Source organism: Rana temporaria, chromosome 10 (assembly GCF_905171775.1).
Source record: "Rana temporaria chromosome 10, aRanTem1.1, whole genome shotgun sequence".
NCBI lineage: Eukaryota > Metazoa > Chordata > Amphibia > Anura > Ranidae > Rana > Rana temporaria.
Genome location: NC_053498.1, coordinates 81,059,506 through 81,078,786, shown reverse-complemented (window position 1 = coordinate 81,078,786; position 19,281 = coordinate 81,059,506). Strand labels below are relative to the sequence as shown.

Sequence of the window (19,281 nt, the reverse complement as noted above, 5' to 3'; positions counted from 1 at the left end):
TGGAATCTCCCTTAGCAGTATTATACAACATCAAACTTTTAACGTGGTTCTAAAGGCTCAAGGTTTTTTACCTTCATGCATTCTATGCATGAAGGTAAAAAAACTTTGCTGTGCAGCCCCCCAGCCACCCACAATACTAACCTGAGCCCAATCTTCCTCCGGGGCTGTGCACGAGAGCCTTGGCTCTTCAGTGAATCTTCCTCCTCATTGGCTCTTGCTGCTGTCAATCACAGCCAGTGAGCAATTGAAGAGAGATTGGACTGGAATGAACAGACAAGCAGAGCAGTAGCTTGGGAGTACGCCTGTTCGATAGCAAGCTGCATGCTCTGGGGGAACTCGACAGGGGAAAGGGGTCAGGAGCACCAGCCGGGGACCCGAGAAGAGGAGGATTGGAAACTTTTTACAATAAAATAATAAACAACAAGGCTTTAATATCACTTTAATTTAGATGCATAGTACAATGACTATGTGCAAAGCACAGTCACAGTAGCCAATAGCAACCAGTTATCAGCTTACAGCAGTCACTTAATAAAGATGGAAACGGATTACCTTTCATGGTTTATATATTATATTTGGGAAATCAGATACGTACTTGCCACTAACACCATTCGCTAGCTCATCCGCCAGATCGTCTCTTTCTTGCTGAGCTTGTCTTTTTGCTCTTTCTGCAGCTGCCAATTCCTGTAATGATGCAAGTGATGTTAACCTCAGTTTGGAGCATTAAGCATATTCGTACAAAGTTCCTATAGTTCAAATAAGATAATGAATGGGGCAAGTAGAACCACTATTGTATGCATTAAGCACACCCATGTTCCTGTAAACCTGTGCCGCCCACCATATCTGCAGAAAAGTCCGTGATGCTCAATAGTGTTCATTCTTTGACAGCCACCACCTGCACAAAGTGTTCGCTGTCACTGACAACCCATGTACCCACTGGCACCATGGTGTCAGTGGGGACCACTGGCTGTTCACCATGGTACCTGATCATGTGTTCACTATGTGAGCTATAACATGGCTTCACTGGTTTCAATAAAAAAAATTAAAGATTTTAGGACGCAAAAAAATGCCACTTTCAGGCTGTGGTGTTCATCAGCAGTGTCATAGGTTTAATGCTGAAATTAGATTATAGTATTTTAAAAAAAAATCATCAAAATACATGTAAAACATATTAAAAAATTTAACTTTTACATTTGTATGCATTTGTCAGCCTAAAGAAATGTAGTTTTTTCTTTAAAATAGTGTAAAAATAAAAACTTTATGTGCCCTGTTGGCTGTAGACATTTTTTTCTACAGTCATTAAACTCTCCATCATGTTATCCTGTGTGTCCATGCAAACATAGGCTGTTATCAGCAGTTTTGGGCAGTGGGGCCTTTGAGCAGTAAAAAAAAAAAAAAAAAAATTGTGGGTTCTGAGAGAAGTTTTTCAGCTGTAAAAACGCTCTAACGCTAATAAACATTGATAAACTTGCAAAAACTTGTTTTTGGACGGTTTTAACCCATTGAAAAAAAAAAAACACGATAATAAATGCTAAAAAAACCTCTATTGCAACAAACGTTGAAAAAGGTGGAAAAACTCACTGCAAAGCTACTGGTGTTTTTATAACTTTATTTTAACGTCCAGTGTGCATGAGGCCTTAATCTTAAAATTGTCAAGTTACCTACTGCCAGTACTGCCAAATGTAACCTGGGCTTCTAGGCTTCACTGACCTTTGGGCACAATGGGGTTAATCTAACAAACATGATATTTTCAATGCTTGGTATAGACCAAGCAATCCTAAATGGAAGAGATGCTGTCCTATCCCTGACCATGACTTACCTCTTGTAGCTGCAGGAGTTCGGTTTCTAAACTCTTTAGTCTCTTCTCATTTTCTCTAGACTGGATGAACATTTCCTCTCGAGATGTGCGGGTCTCTTCCACTTCCCGCCAAACTTCTTTCAGCTGGAACTGTAACACAAGTCATTCTCCATCAGAAATGTGATTTCAAATATTTAATAAGTACAACAATCCAAGTTTAAAAATGGCGGCTCAAATCAATACAATACGCTTTAATTCATCTACTACACGTAAAATGAAAGACAACTTAGAACCTGTCTACCTAAATCTTTAACATTGCTTGTGCCAGTCTTAGGCCCCTTTCACACTGACATGTTTTTCAGAAAATAGCGCTGCTATACCGTCTGAAAAAATCGTGCCCTGCAGTCTTCAGTGTGAAAGCCCGAAGGCTAGCAGGACCGCTCCAAAAGTCCTGCTAGCCGCATCTTTGGAGCGGTATAGGAGCGGGTGTTTACCGCTCCTACACTGCTCCTTCCCATTAAAATCAATGGGAAACCGCGGTAATACTGCCGGCAATGTGCCTCTGCAGAGGCGCATTGCGGGCGGTATTAACCCTTTTTTGCCCGCTAGCAGGGGTTAAAACCGCACCGCTAGCGGCCGAATATCACGGTAAATACGACAGTATAGCGGCGCTAAAAATCGCGCTGCTATTAGAGGTCGACCTATATATCGTCCGTGATTTGGCGTTTTTTAATTTTGCTGTAAAAAAAAAGCCGATTAAACTTCATCAGCCCGACTTGCTAAAAAGCTTCTGTAATAGAAGTCAATGCAAGTTGCTTGGGAAGTTTCCCGTGGAAGCGACCTCTGCCTCCTGGGCAGCCTGCCAAGGCGGAGATAAGATACAATGTTTCAACTTCAAAGGAATAAACTGTGTGTAGGAGTTCTCTGTTTAACCATTTAAATACTAAATCTTTTTTGACACAGTAAAACTCCTGTATTTTCTGCTAGAAAATCACTTAGAACCCCAAAACATTATATATATTTTTTTTTTTTTAGTAGAGACCCTAGGAAATAAAATAGTGATTGTTGCAATATTTTATGTCACACGGTATTTCAAGTGCAATTTTTTGGGAAAAAATACGCTTTAACGAATAAAAAAAAAAAAAAAACTAAACAGTAAAGTTAGCCCATATTGTTTTTTCGTCCAAAGGTTTTGATTATCTGTTTTTGTGTATTTAAGAGATTAATATTAATATATATATTCATTTTTTTTATCTAAATTATATGCTCCCATGTAGCGCCACTGCAGGAGTGCTTTGCAGATGCTTCAGCAGCGTTGCCCGTTACACTGAGACTGCAGGGGAGCAGTTTTGCAGGCACTTTACAGGCGCTATTTTTAGCCCAAAAGCGCCTGAAAAACGCCCCAGTGTGAAAGGGGTCTAACTGTTAGATTTTATGAGATGAAGGGGGGGGGGGAATAAAAAAAATGGCATCATATATCGGCCATCGGCCGCCGCAATTTCTAAATATCGGCATCGGTCAGGGAAAAACCCATATCGGTCAACCTCTAGCCGCTATAGCACCACCGCACCTCCCGTGCCCAGTGTGAAAGGGGCCTTACAGTGAGATATCCAATGCCATAGTCATGGACTGACAAAGAATGAGCAACGGCTATCATTTTATTCCTCCATGAGGAGAGTTCAATACTAGTTTTTAATCTAGACCTGCGAGTCCATGCAGGTTTTACCCAGTGTTGAACCCTTAAGAAGAGGAAGTGGTGTATCCGCGGAAACATGTGGGCCGTTTTTATAAAAAAAAAATTGTATCAACAATTAAATTATTCTCTTTTATCCAATTTTGGTCTACTGCTCCTTTCTGCATTTCTATGGTTTAAATTAATATGATCACTTTAATATTTTTGTTGACCGTTTTCTTACTTTTGCTTCTTTTTAATTAGCCAATGTATGATTAAAAGTCCAGAGCCAAGTCATGGCTGACATGAAAGAAAAGGCACAGATGGCATTTCTAGGTAATTATAAAATAATTATAAAATAATAATAAAGTAAATTAGGGACTCTTCTTCCTGGTTTAAATTATTAAGGACAGTGAGAGTAAAGGTCTGTGTCAATGGGTTTTATTCACTCCAAGTAGGTTTTGCATTCCCATCCAAGTCAATGAGAATACAAAACCTACTTGAAGCAGGCCAAATGAAGGAGGTCAACTGCGGGTACAAATGCACCCGTTAATGAATTGTGAATGATTTCAGAATTGTATCAAACTGATGCCATTGACTCAAGCCCTTCAACAAAGGCCATAAATCTCTTGGAGCCCCAAATTATAGTAAAAACTGGACAGGGGTTCCAGCCTTCCCACGCTATCTGAAAGTAAAGACAAAAAAAAAACATTTAGGCTAGACATACACTTTAAGCCTAATAAGCTAGTGGGGTGTCAGATGGCAAATTTATGCGCCATGGTTGGAGATGCTGTGAAGTACAATACACCAAGACATTGTTGCTACAAACCTGTACTATATTTTCTCTATGGTCAGAGCCATTCCTAGCAGATGAGAAACCTTTTAACAGTTTCATGAAATCGTCAACCAAATTAAAGTTCATCAGCAATACCTGTAATTTTTTCAGTTGTTTAACTGCCTCTTCCCGGCCTTTGTTGGCTCCATCAATTTGATTTTCCATTTCCTGAAGGTCCATTTCCATTTTTTTCTTGCCAGCAAGAATTTGGACTTTCTGCTTTCGTTCTTCATCCAGTTCCACCTCCAGATCACGCACCTAAAATAGAATTAGAGCCTGAATTAAGGACACTTTACATGATGTGATATAAACAGCGAGCATGACATTATTCTGGATTATATTATACCATTCTGGTAAATTAAAGCGTGCCTTTGTTCTGGGATTCCTAAAGATGGATTTTGACAATACATTACATTACCACAAATCCATATTTCTAAAGGATCTGTCTTGCTCAAATAATCCTTGTTCTTCATTTACAGGTATGTACCAACAAAGTCCAGTTCAGCCAACAGACACTACCATAAATCTGCTGAGGCCTTAAAGCGGATGTGCCACTAAACAAATATATTAAAAGCCAGCAGCTACAAATACTGCAGCTGCTGACTTTTAATATAAGGACACTTACCTGTCCTGGAGTCCAGCGGTGATCGCAGCAGATGACGAGCCGATCGCTCGTCACCCTGCTGCTCCCCCCTCCATCCACGGTGAGGGAACCAGGAAGTGAAGCGCTCCGGCTTCACTGCCCGGTTCCCTACGGCGCATGCGCGAGTCGCGCTGCGCCCGCCGATTGGCTCCCGCTGTGTGCTGGGAGCCGAGTGTTCCCAGCATACAACGGGGGACAGACGGGAAGCGGAGAAAAAACCCGTCCTTTGCCCGTATCGTAGGGCCAGAAGTGGGTGCAGATACCTGTCTGTAGACAGGTATCTGCACCCCCCTCCCCCCTGAAAGGTGTCAAATGTGACACCGGAGGGGGGGAGGGTGCCGATCAGCGGGACTCCACTTTAGAGTGGAGATCCGCTTTAAGGAGTTCCTAGACATCATAACCATCACCTGATTCTTGGTATGTTAGCAAGACTGGATGATTTAAAACATTCAAAGTATTAATTAAAGCTCAACATTTCTGTTTTGGATAAAGTAGGGAAAGACTAGAAGCTCTGTCATGTTTTTATTGCTGCCTATGTCTGTTTGGAAGAGCCATTTTAAATTACTGTTCGATATTTTGTGCAGAGGAACAGCAAACAATAGGAAATCTCTCCAACAGGCACAGAGACAGCAACAAACTTTTTTTATTAGTAAAGTGGGGAAAGTTAGATTCTCTACGTTTGTTATTGCTGAATAGTGCCCCAGACCTTGACAGAAGTTCTCTCTCTTACCTACGCTACCTTAAATCAAATTGTTTTGGCAGCACTTAGAGTTTAAGTACCGTATTTATTGGGGTATAGCGCGCTCCCGCTTATAGCGCGTACCCCTAAATTTGCCCAGAAATTCCTGTGAAAAAAAGTTTTTTGTACTTACAGTTTGGTGTCTTGCACGGCGTCCATCGGCGGCCTCGTCAGGTCCGGCGTCCGTCTGCGGCTTCGGGTGTCCTCTTCGTCAGGTCCGGCGTCCTTCTGCGGCGTCCTCCCCGCTCGTTTCCCGCGCCGAGTTTGAATACTTCGCCGGCATATACCGAGCGCAGTACAGTCAGCAATGCTCGGCTACTCTCGCGCTGACGTCCTGGACGTACAGGACGTGAGCGCGAGTGTAGCCGAGACTGCCCGACTATACACGAGTGTACTGCGCTCGGTATATGCCGGCGCAGTATTCAAACTCGGCGCGGGAAAGCGGGTATCGGCGTATATCGCGCACCCACGATTTTGCCCTTATTTTCAGGGCAAAATAGTGCGCGGTATACGCCGATAAATACGGTACTATTGAGTAACTAAGTTAACGTAGAGCCATAATAATGATTACTACTTTTAGAGGTTTTCAAATTACCTGCTTGATCAGGAGTTTCTTCTTTTCATCATTGGAGTCATCACGATTTTGGATATCCCTGTCAAACTGAGCTTTCATTGCTTGCATGTTGACCTCCAGACGGAGTTTTCCATCTTCAATGGCTTGCAGCTCATCCTCTAGCTCTTCTATCTGAGTCTTCATGTCCTGCACTTGTTGCTCTAAAGCTCGTTTGGCCCGTTCCAATTCATGGACCTACAAGAGTACATGCAAAGTGTTAAAACCTACATTCATGCTACCAAGCACATATTTCTTAATTGCAATTAATAGATATTTTAGACAATTACTAAATCATTCTTACATTTTTACCAACGTCATCCTTGGAGCTGACAATGTCATTCATCTCTGCCCGTAGCAACTTGTTTTGTCTGTCCAGTTCATCTTTTATATCAAGGGCTTCTTCTAGGGCTCGACTCAGAGACAAGACTTTTGTTTCTTTTTCACGAGCCTCTGCCTCTGTCCTATCTCGCTCATCAGCATAGCGTGCTGATATGTTCTTCTCTTCTGCTAGCATCTAGAGGAAAAATGTATCAATAGTGTTAAAAAATGTATTAGCCAACTACTATCCCAGTGATGTGATTTATATGCTCTAAAATATTTCACTGTCTTATAAATGATTCTCTAAGATTTAGAGAAAAGGAAAGGATTATTTCTTCATGGTTTGCAGAGCAGCTATACATAAAATTTAAGTTGCCTGACTTAGAACTTGTGTAGATCTTTTCCCCCCTGTTACCGCTGTAAATTTTGAAATGGTTTTCAAATAAACAATTGTATAAAAAAAAAAAAAAAAAGGAACTTGTGTAGATAAGCGAATGCAGTGTGCATTCGGGTGCATTCAGCTTCTATTTGAGAACAGTTTTCGATGCGTTAATTGATTACTGCACAAGTACGGGTTCAATGCTTCTGGGTATTGTTGGAGCTTGTCCATTCCCCTACTTCCCCCACATTACTATTGGTCCATCACAATGACAGACATGCTTACTGACCAATAGAAATGTGAAGGAGGTGTAAGAGGGCATTCAAATACTGTCATAACAAGGAAGTAGCAGTACATTGCTGGTATAGAATTAACCCAGCCTAGGAGCATGCAGAAAGCAATTAAAGCGGCTGCAGGTATGTGCAGGTACCTCTAGGTACTTTATCTGCTAGCAGCTTTATGTGTTATGTGTATGGTCATTCATTATGTGTCAGTTTTTATTATTACATTATTTGTAATTACCTGATCAAATTTCTTCTGTTTCTTTTCCAGGGTTGAAACAATTTGTCGTTGATGATCCAAATCAACCATGAGGTCATCCAGCTCTTGCTGTAAGCGGTTTTTAGTCTTTTCCAGCTTGTCATTGAATTGGTGCTTCTCATCGAAACGTTGGTGCATAAGCTCTAACTCCTTGGCTATTTTTTTCTTGGCTTCTTCCAGACCCTCCACAGCACCTCCATGATCCTCCATCTTCTTCTTTGATTCAACAAGCTAAGGATAAATTATATGTTTTATGTGACTCTGAGAAAATGGCTGGCAGTATGCATCTTTAATAGAAATTATTTGTAAATTCACATTACTAAAATAATCCATTGCATATCTGTAAAAGTTGAAAATCCATGCCAACCAAATGTTACATGGCACTATAGTCAGTGATCAAATACACAATCAGATGTGGTCAATATGGCCAATCACATTTTCTGGCTTTGTATCTGTGTGTGACTATTCAGAGCTATATTTTTTTAATTTATGTAACCTTAAATATTAGCCAGATAAAGTTAGAATGGCCATTCGTTTTATTTATGATTCGAAGGACATATATCCGTGACTGCTGATTAGACTGGTACCTGTTGCTGGAGAATCTGAATCTGACGACTGAGCTGAGCCTTTGCGGATTCCTCTTCCTCTAAATTCTCCAATAGGTTATTTTTCTCCTCTTCCAACTGTTTTACCCTGGAGCTAAAATTTAGCTTCTGTCGGGTTTCCTCTTGTAGCAACTCCTGCAAAGTTATTTAAAATACACAGAATCAATTAAGAAATGATAAAACATTGTGTGTAAGGCCTTATTCGCATGTGTGTTCTTACATCAATTCCCATGCGAGGGCCATGTTTGCCTGCACGGGATGCACAGGTGCTCCATGCCTCTGTGTGCAGGCAGTCCCATTCATGTCAACTGGTGCACAGCGGCTGCACAGACAGAGTTGGTGCTCCTAATTTGACATCTACATGCATGGGGGTGCATGTCCCCAAATGCAGACTGTGCGAGCTTGGGGGCACACATCCACCTCCACATGGATGTCAAATTAGAAGCAGTGGCTGTGTCCGGGCAGCCAATGTGTCCTAATTGACATGAAGGGGACTGCCTGCATGCAGATGCACCGAACACCTATGAATTTTGTGCGGGCAAAACACAGACTTCCCACAGGCGTATGCATAAGTATGCCCATGTCAACTAGGCCTAATACAGTAACAAAAAAAAAATAATGGCAAAGAAAGCAATAAAGATGAAAAGAAAAAGTAACATACGTGGGCATCTTGCAGCTGTGATTGCACTGCTGTTAGGTCCTTGGTTAGTTTAATAGACCTGCTTTCTGTTGATCCCAGTGTACCAGATACACCATCTAGTTCAGCCTGTGGAAAAGCACATAACACACTGAGCTTCACTATTCAGTCTGGTAAATGTAAAATGCATTCATACACATGCAACACTTTAACAGTGCTTACTCAAACTGAAAACTTTTAACTGAAATGTAAACTTCCTTCTTTTTTTGTTTACAAACTTTTATTGAAAAAATAGATAGTGGTACAGATCAATATAAAAAAGAGTCATTATAAAAGTTACGATTAGCTTATATAAGAAACAGAACCAATGAAAGGTACAGCCATTGACATATAAGGTAATAAGCATCATCAAAGATAGGGGTCAATTAACAGATCGTGATTCAATGTACACTGTTGAAATCAATACATATCACAGCGGACATAACATTTGAATGGGTCTAGGCTGTGTTGAAATACAGGGAGGAATATTCAGTCCAGGGGGACCATTTATTATTGAAGATGTGCATCGTGTTTTGTAATGTATAGGATATTTTTTCCATTAAGTATATATCATTGATTCTAGGTTTGAGTGGACCTAGATGAATTGTTATAGATTTCCATTGGGATGCTATCAGCCAGTGTATGGCAACACAAATTGTGTGAATAAGCCTCATTTGATATGTAGAAAGGCCTGTAATTGGGGAAAATATTATACAATTCTGTATTGTTAGGACAATTGCATTACCAGAGATTTTGGAAGCGAAATTCTCTAGTTGTGACCAGATGTTTTTGACCCTGTCACATAGCCAGAAAGTGTGGGGGAACGAGCCCAATGCATCACAACCTCTGAAGCAAGAAGGGGAGATTGAGGGGAAGATGGAGTGGAGTTTGGTCGGAGTATAGTACCATCTTATGAAAACTTTTAGGGCTGTTTCTTTGATCGAGATAGATTTTGTGCATTTGTGTAGATTATTTATACAGTTATCCCAGTTTACTGAGGAGAAGGTGAAGTTTAAGTCATGTTCCCATTTCGTCATATAAAGTAGTTTATTAGAATCTGTATTGTTGGCTAAGGTGGAATATAGTTCTGAAATGAATCCTTTTTTTCTGGGAGTGTTGAGACAGAGTTTTTCAAAAAGGGTGGGAGATTGGGTATTCATGATCGTGAAATAAGTATCAAAGAATTGTTTTATGAGGAGGTAATTATTGTATTCCGAGTCTGGGATTTGGTATTTTGATTTTAGTGAAGGGAAGGTGATGAAGTTTGTGCCTATTATAAATTTATTAAGTGAGGTGAGGTTATTAATCTTCCACCATGTGAGGTTTACTGGGGTATTTGGTTTAAATTTTGGGTCCCCCAAGAATGTAGCATATGGGGGGGATTTAGAAGTGAGATTGTATTTTCCATTGTGAAGTTTCCATAGATGATAAGAGTGAGCGACTATTTGATTTCGGGAGTTTAGGGTTGGAATTGGGATTTTATTTCCCCAGAGAATACCCGAAATGGAGAATGGTGTAATCGAGGCTTTCTCAAATATGATCCATGGGATCTTAGACTGCGGAATATGCCATTGTGCAATTTGGGACCATCTTGCTGATAGGTAGTATAGCCATAGATCCGGGAGGCCGAGGCCGCCAAACCTCTGGGGTCTATGCAGGATCAATCTCGAAGCACGTGGATGGGAGTCTGACCAAACAAATTTGTTTATATCAGATTGGAATTTGGTAATAAGTGTTTTGTTTATTCTAATGGGAAGTGCTCTAAATAAATATAATAGTTTGGGAAGTAGTGTCATCTTAATCGCCGTTATTTTTCCAAGGAATGAGATCTTAAATGATTTCCACATTTTTAGTGTCGCTCTTAATTTTTGCATCATTGGGATATAGTTTTTACTTGCTAAATCGTTGATATTGGAGGTGAGGTGAATGCCTAGGTATGGAAGGGATTCAAGAGTATAGGAGAAATCAAAGGAGGACCGTATGGAGTTTAGTTCTGAGGGGGGGATATTAATGGGCATACCTATTGATTTGGAGACATTGACTGTGAGGCCTGAACTATTTGCAAACATGTTCAGGGTTTGCAGTAGGTTAGGTAGGGTGGTTTCAGGTTGTGTTAAAAATAATAGCATGTCATCAGCATACATGCTAAGTTTGTACGAATGGGAGCCTGATGAGTATCCTTTGATTTCAGGATTGAGAAGGATTGCCGTGGAGAGTGGTTCTATTGCTAGGGCAAAAAGTAAAGGGGAAAGGGGGCAGCCCTGTCTTGTGCCTCTGCCTACATTGAAAAATTCTGAATTGCAGCCTGGTAAACGAATTCTGGTTGAGGGGTTGTGGTAAAGTGCGTGGAATGCATGTAAAAATTCACCGTATTTTTGGAGTACTGTGTCTAGATATGGCCAGTAGACACTGTCGAAGGCTTTATTAATGTCAAGGCTGAGTAACAGAAGCGGATTGGAATGTATATTGGTGTCTTGAATAATATTCGTGACCAGTCTAATATTGTCCGTGATTTGCCTACCTGGGATAAAGCCTGATTGGTAAGGGGAATAATTGTGGAGAGTCTATTTGCGAGGAGTCTGCTAAAAACTTTGAGGTCATTATTTATGACTGAAATTGGTCTATAGTTTTGGGGGAGTGTGTGGTCCTTATTGGGTTTTGGGATTAGAGACATATTTGCAAGTAACATCTCATCTGGAAAATGATCACCTTTCAGAACACAGTTAAAGAGCTTCTTTAGGTGAGGGACTAAAAGTTGGGAGTATTGTTTATAATAGAGTGATGAGAAACCGTCTGGGCCTGGGGCAGAATTTTTTTTAAGTGATTTTATAATTTGAGTCAATTCCTCTTCTGAGCATGGCATGTTGAGATTGTCAATTTGTGATTGTTTGAGTTTCGGGAAGGGAAGATTGTTCAGCCAAGTAGACGTAGAGGAGGGGGGGGGGGGGGAGTTTGGGGCGGATAAAAGGTCCGAGTAGAATTTAGTGAAGATCGAGAGAACATCTTTTGGGTGTGTAACTATTTGATTAGCGTTATTCTTAAGTTTGTAGATATGGGTAGGTTTAATGGATTGGTTAAGTTTGCGAGCGAACATTGCGGAGTATGAGTTGCTGGAGAGGAGAAACCTGGCTTTCGACCATCTGAGAGCCTTTTCAGCTTTAGAGGATAGGAGAGCATCTAGTTCATTGCGTTTAAGTGAGATTAGTTTAAAGATGTCTGGATCGTGAGTGTGCGTATGGTCTTTGTACAGGTTGTGGAGGTCTTTCGTGAGGGAAATAATTTTTTCAACATTGGTTTTGTTACGTTGGGCAGATCGTCTGATTAGGTGGCCTCTCAATACCGCCTTATGTGCTGACCAGAGGGTGGCTGAGGATATTTCAGGGGTGGCGTTAAGAGTGAAGTATTCCTTGATCTCTTCAGCAATTTCCTGCTGGTGATTAGGGTCTGTTATAAGGGATTCGTTCAATCTCCAAGAATAGGGGGTGGAGGAGAGGCCAATAAATTTGGTGTTAAGGGTGACTATTTGGTGATCTGACCAGGTGCAAGGGTGAATATTAGCGTCAATAGAATTTGCTAAGATGATAGGGGTGCAAAAAATGTGGTCAATTCTTGAGTAAGAGTCATGGGGGTGTGAGTAAAAAGTGTAATCTCTGGCACCTATGTGAAATGTAAACTTCCTTCTAAGATGCTGGAGATCCCAGAATTTACAGCCACACAGCTAACTCAGTACCCTCAATCCAACAATTGTGGAGTGTGTCAACTGTCAAGGCAAATGTTGACAGCCCAAGAATATGATGACAGACTTTCTGGGACAAACAGAATCTGCCTTAACACACTCCATGGCGGTTGGATTCAGGTAAATAGGTAAGCCATGTGGCAATAAATGATGCGGTATGTTTCTGGCATTTATTAGAACTGAAGAAGATATATTTTACATTACAGAAAGAGTCCAGCTGAATGTGACATTAAAAAGTGATTAGCACAGAGAAGAATACAAATATATTTGAAAAAAATGTTGAAGTGATTTAGTATAACTTATATTGATACCAGAGTATGTAAATGTTTTTCCTATATTGACTTATTGTTTCTGGGCACTCTAAAATCCCCATTACATAGTCTCATTTTGGAGAGGCATGGGAAATTCCTCTTTTTCTATATTGATACCATGGTGTTTGACTTCAAAGCCAATGTGTGCTTCAATTATCAATGGATGGCTTGATACTTCTGTCTTGTGCACATATTACTTGTTTTATAAGAAATGGAAGCTTGCCAACTTACAATGAAGATATAGTAAAACTTTAAAGCAAACTATCCGATTGCCCTAGAAAGTAAACGAACAATGTGGAAAGTACTGTACATAATATCAGCTGTTTCAAACTCACCTCTCTGTTCCCTTAATGTTCCCGCAATGCAAGACTAAATAAAACCGACACTAATATGTAATGTTTGATTTTGTTTCTTTAACCACCACTCTGTTTTCTGCTGTATGCCAAGAACAGTGTCAGATGACTGTCCCAAAAAGGGACAGTCATGTGATACATTGACAATCTGGCCTCACTTCTTTGTGCTATGTGAGTGGCGAGATGGTAACATCCAATGAGGGAATAGCTGGCTATCTAGACTTTCTGCTAGATGGTGATACTCAGAGTGAGGAAATCTGAGAAAAGAAGGGACACTTGGAAGTATCCACCAGAGAAAAGGAAATGAGGAAAAATGGGAGAGCCTTTATAATGTAGTATTTTTATGACATAATGTGCAAAAACACGATGTATGATGGAAATATTGGTGTGACCTACATCTGTCAAGGCTGCGAGTGACCTTTGGTTAATGGAAACCGCATCCTAGTACCAGCACTTGTGGAGATTAAAGCTGTCTCTACACAGAAGGTTATTCTCACTGATCAGATTAGGGCCCAATCCTGTTCTGCTCAGAAATAGTCAAGATGGGAAAGGCAAGTCCGTATCGAAAAAAAAAAACAAAGTTTTTTTTCATTTCAAACTGAACTGGCTCTAGGGACAGGCATAAGCAGATTTTCTGTTCATTGCACCAGTGAGCTGAATAGTTCATATGTGGCAATGGCTTCCATAAGGCTTGGTGAAAGAAAAGCTCATTTTAAGAATGCCATTATATATTTAACATTCAAATAATTCTATGAAGAAAAAAACATCCAAAAGGCACTGGGACTTTGACATGAGTTCATACAAAGACATAACATAACATTCGGAAAGCTCAGGTTAGGCTGCTACAGGGCTACCCTCTTGTGGGCACCCAACATAGTCCAAAAAAGAGCATACATCAATGGAAGGAGTGCTAACCAAATTATAATTTATTCGTTTATACATTAAAGAAAAGGCAATGCATTTTAAGAGCCAGAAAACACTCCCCCTTATCAGGGCTTCAGTTAAAATATGAAACGAATGGACTCAAAATAGAGCTTTCCTGTGTGAATCTATGTAGGGAAGCTAAATGCTAGATAAGGAGAGTTAAGCTCTATTCACACTTGTACGACTCCAAAGTTGCGCTGACTTGGATACGACTTTGGCTTTGACCAGTAATAATGGACAACTATTGCACAACTGTTGCATTGCACAACATTTAGGCACGACTTTCAGTTTTGAGGGTTAACATTGAAGTCTATGGCCCTCAAGTGGCATGAAAGTTGGACCAAAGTAGTGCACGAACTGCTATGAAGTCATTGCAATTTTAAGTCACACATATATAAATGGTTATCATTGGAAAACAAGGGGTTTTGATGTCCAAAGTTGCATAACAAGTCTTTCACACTTGTGCGACTTAAAAGTCGCATGGTTTTCCGCGATTTTGCAGCAACTTGAAGCAGGCCTGTGTAATCTTGAAGTCTATTTATCTCAAGTCGTATCAAAGTCAGACCAAAGTAGTGCAGGGACTACTTTGAAGTCGCTGCAACTTGAAGACGCACAGATATGAATGGTTATCATTGGAAATAATGGGGTAGGACTTGTCATGCGACTTTTCAGTCCCAAGTCGCAGGACAAGTTGCACAAGTGTGAAAGGAGCCTTACTAGACATCAGCATCTGTATGAGCAATCAAGATCAAATAATAGCTGTGTGGTGGTTACTATATGAAGGAACAAATTTTAATTTATTTTAGTATAAAGTGAAGAACCTCTTTAAGGCTTAATAGGGATATAAATACTGTACATAAAGATTCATGTAATATCACAAGCACTTAAAGATTAACCAATTTGAAAGTGTATTTATACCCTTAGAATTAGTAGGTCACATTATATATATATATATGAAGTCACATTTACCTGTACTCTATGCAGCTTTTCTGCCAGTTCAGCCTTGATCTTCTCACTTTCAGACACTCGGATCTGAAGATCAGACACCTGTCCTTCTAATTTTTTCCTCTTCTGTTCAGAATCCTGTTTCACTGCATGAAGATTCTTGACTTCTTTTACCAGGTCAGAATTCTCACTCTCTAGGGTCTGCTTCACCTTCTCTATGTTCACCTTGAACTGCAAAGATACACAACATACAAACGGTAACACATCTGGTGCCTAATGCACTGTATTAATAATACCATTTGACAAGTATACATTACTGGTTCATATTTATTAAGCCATGTTGGTCTTTTACACAAAAAATAAAACAAATCAATATGTTTCTCTCCCTAATGTTATATTGGTCCCTCCAACCCATAATTCCATAATTATAAGATTGTATACTCTCACAATGACCATCAATAGCAGATAGCATGGTTATAAACTATGGAGCCATGGTTATCCATGGTTTTCTTTTACATGTTAGATACCCACCCTACAGGACCAGCAGAAAGATTCAGTGCCACTTGAAGTAAAGGGTAGGGGGATGGAGCTCAGGTTACCTACTATAGCCTAGGGATATTTAACTCTGTTCCCATTCTAGGTATAGTATATGAAAATCTGAAGGAAATGATATCACCTATTTGTCTAGAAACAGATTGAAACCCACTAGAAGAGCAAAGTTTGTGTCCCAAGGGGAAATGCATGCAAGACTTCCCCAAGTATGCTCCGATCATATTAAGGTTAAAATTGTGTCCAAAAAGATGAAAATTAATAAATGTATATTAATTTCACAAAAACTATGCAGTAGATGAATATTATGGTTCTCCCACATATTCCCAACCCCCCCCCCCTTCCCCATTTCTTTCAGCTCTTCCTATGCCCCTTTCCTCCTTCCCTCTTGAGGGGGGAGGGGGCGAGCAGGAGTGTCAGGAAGCCCACTAACACACAGCTCCTTTCTCTTTCTGCAAAGTAGAGAGTGTCCTGACTTGCCTGCTTGCCCCCTCCCCCCTCAAGCGGCTTTCTCCACACCAGGGAGAAAGCCTTGCATTATGGTGTGTAGTGACAGACAGAAGAACAGGAAGTGAGGATTTCTCAGAAGAAATAAGGACATTTAAAAGCAAAATGGAAGGATGAGGTAAGTGAAAGAGGACTGCACTGAGGTAAAGGAAGCTATTTAGGGCAAAAAAAAAAAAAATTCCAGTCCACCAAGCGTCAATCATTTGTAAAAATTGAATAGCATGTTTATCTATTATATGATCAAGAATCAAGACATCTGTGATGAAAAACAGTTGTTTCAAGTTTTCTTACATACCCTGCGTGATTGTTCCAGTTGTTCTGAGAGATCTTCCAGTGCCTGTGTGTGTCGCTGTCTTATTTCCACAATCTGGGACTCATGGACTTTGGTCTCATCTTCAATTGCCTTTTTAAGATCTGTCACTTCTAGTTCACGTTTTGCCCTAAACAAACCACAAAGGTTGAAAATCAACACCGCTTCAAACAAAGACTCCAGTCGTAATGGGTACGTAAACATCTGATTTCTTTTTCTGGACACCCAGTACTTGGTCTTTCCATTGGCCACCTCTGACATTTCGAAAGTTATATCTACCAGCCTACAAGAGCACTGCAGCCCCCCCTCCACTAGCAATAACAAATATAGGGACCAAATGGATGTTTTAGCTAATGCCTGGAGTTCTTCCTCTTTAAGAACACATGTAATTAGCACCAAGTACAATACTGTGAAGGCAGGGGGTAGAGCGTTCTACTTTTTTCTGGATTCATTGGTGAATGAAGCTCTGCATTAAAAAACAAAAAAACGACAGGTTTCATCCTCCTAGTGTACACTTCCTTGCCATTTACCTCTAACCGGTAGTCCCAAGACGTTAGGTTGTGTTGCGTTTCAGGTTTTAATACTACACAAACACAGAAATTTTAATAATATCACAGGGCAATTGCCAGGATCAAACACTAAGCTCAAAGCATGATGATGATGCTGTATTTAAACCAAAAAATCTATAGGTTTTAGGCTCACCTAAGTTCTTGCTGTGCAGCTGTGGAATCTAATGTGTCTTCAAGCTCAGACTTCAGTGCCTCCAGCTCTTCCCCAAGGTCCCGGCGCTGCTTCTCTGCCTTTGCTCTTGCAGCCTTTTCGGACTCTAAGTCTTCTTGCAATTCCGAGATTTGAGACTGTATTTCCCGAAGCTGTTTCAGCAGATTGTTCTTCTGTGCTGCTTCCTCTTCAACTCTAAGATTAAACAAAATAAAAATACATATTATATACACCCAAAGGATGAGCCACCAAGGGTTTACTGCCATTCGTAGGATACATGGCCACTGCTACAACAGCCTCCTTCCCAAATATACCTAGCAAGAGCCGCCTGGAGCTCTTCCTCCTTCCGTGCCAGTTGCTGTTTCAGCTCCTCAATCTGTTGCTGAAGCTCTAGAATCTGATCTGATAAGTCTGATGTTTCCCCATCAAGTTTCCTTTTTAATTTCTCCATCTCTTGTCTGCCTTTTTCTTCCTTCTTGAGACGATCTAAAAGGTTATGAAAATAACATCATAATTTTGTTTTTGGATAACTGTTTTAGTAATATTTTGCTGTTAAAAAATTCAAATGCATAAATAAATCCCTATAGCAGTGCTTCCAATAAGGCTAACCGTAGACGGTTAGAAATTCAGTCAGTTAGCAGGAACCGGCCAAGATTCAAACCGTGTATGGGTAGGCTGAATGTACCAAGCTGATAGATCAATCAACTTGGGTACAACCAGCCTGCCGGATTCACTTGCGATTATCGCGATCGGCTGCTATAGCCACTAGCAATAATCACTGTCTTCTCCCAGTGGGGATGGCTTCCCCTGCCCCTCCCCCTTCTAGGAGTAGTCAATTGCTTGGCAGGGTAGATTGGGGGAATCAGCATTGTCTGTGTTAATGAGGGAATTGTGCAAGTATCTTTCCTGCAAGCCATGATGACAGAAAAGAAGCTGATCCTAAAAGAGCTACAGATGTGAGGTTTAGAGCGGGTAACAACCAATGTTCACCAAATATGGAATTTCTAGACCACCATTGAAGAAAACAACTAAGAGGTAAGAGAAGCTTTTTCATGAAGGATATGACCTACTGCAAAATAAGGAATAGCTTTTGTTACATGATTAAAGGATAAGTTCACCTTTGGGAACATGTTTCACCTATTTTTAGGATGAAATGTGTTCCTGCTACTTGCAGGCTCTCCCCAATACCCCTTCCAATTGTGACAGCGGGCTGGGGATCTTCTCCCTACTCCCGCTGTCACAATTTGAAAACAAAGCTCCACCCACACGGCCACATCATTTATTCACAGTTCTGTGAATGAATGATCTACAAGTACTGACAGCCTTTGCGACTGACGGCTTTTAGTCCTTGAACTACCCACGGCACTGTTGAGCACTCAGGGTAGTTTCATTAATGCTTTCTCATTTAGTAACTGCCTGCCCGTATTGGAGGTATGGGCAGACAGCTACACAGGAGCGTAAAATAATAAAAAAATAAATGCACATTTTTTTTACCTGCAAAAAGACTTTATACATTTTTATTTTATTTTTTAGAAAGGTGAACTTTTCCTTTAAATGCAATCATTTAAAGACTCTACGAGTTCTAACAGCTATTCTTGGTGTTTTAGAGATTATACAGAAAGGCATTCATAGTTATCACTCTGACAGAAAATCTCTCAGAGCAACTTGCTCACTATACATTATAGTACCAGACATCCTTCTTCATTCTCAGCACTCAAACAAAGCAGAATGGAAATTCGGGAACAATGAGTATATACAGCTATGTTAGGCAGCAGTTAAATGTGCAATATCCAACTGAAATGTTTAAACTCTATTCATAAAATGAAATTTTCCAGAAAATGGATAACAAAAATATTAACGAGTATGGATCCACCTGGCTTTTAGAGAGTACACATACAGTAATATTGCTTTCCTACCTTCCATATCTGCAATGACAGCCTCATATTTGTTGCGAAGTTTGCTCAGACTCTTTACTTTCTCCTCTTCTTCAGCCATATTACTGGTGAAATCAGAAATACGATCTTCCAACAACTTTCTCTCCTGTAACATTTACAATAGTGAAGGTGTGATTTGCATGATTTGCATTCCACAAATATGTAGCCATGTCCTCT

The 19,281-nt window shown here is 40.3% G+C and overlaps 1 protein-coding gene across 2 annotated transcripts in view; it reads right to left on the bottom strand.

The window, feature by feature from the left end:
* The window catches only part of LOC120915237 (myosin-10-like), a 192,777-nt gene that overhangs the window by 28,119 nt on the left and 145,377 nt on the right, over positions 1-19,281 (bottom strand). For both annotated transcript variants that reach the window (XM_040325581.1, XM_040325582.1), the window contains exons 25-37: positions 19,087-19,210; positions 17,485-17,656; positions 17,153-17,365; positions 16,436-16,580; positions 15,109-15,315; positions 8,801-8,905; positions 8,122-8,274; positions 7,517-7,765; positions 6,599-6,811; positions 6,280-6,492; positions 4,399-4,560; positions 1,817-1,945; positions 593-681 (exon numbers count right to left, since the gene is read on the bottom strand). In XM_040325581.1, coding sequence (XP_040181515.1) covers positions 593-681; positions 1,817-1,945; positions 4,399-4,560; positions 6,280-6,492; positions 6,599-6,811; positions 7,517-7,765; positions 8,122-8,274; positions 8,801-8,905; positions 15,109-15,315; positions 16,436-16,580; positions 17,153-17,365; positions 17,485-17,656; positions 19,087-19,210 — 2,174 coding nt within the window. The remainder of the gene's footprint in view (positions 1-592; positions 682-1,816; positions 1,946-4,398; positions 4,561-6,279; positions 6,493-6,598; positions 6,812-7,516; positions 7,766-8,121; positions 8,275-8,800; positions 8,906-15,108; positions 15,316-16,435; positions 16,581-17,152; positions 17,366-17,484; positions 17,657-19,086; positions 19,211-19,281) is intronic.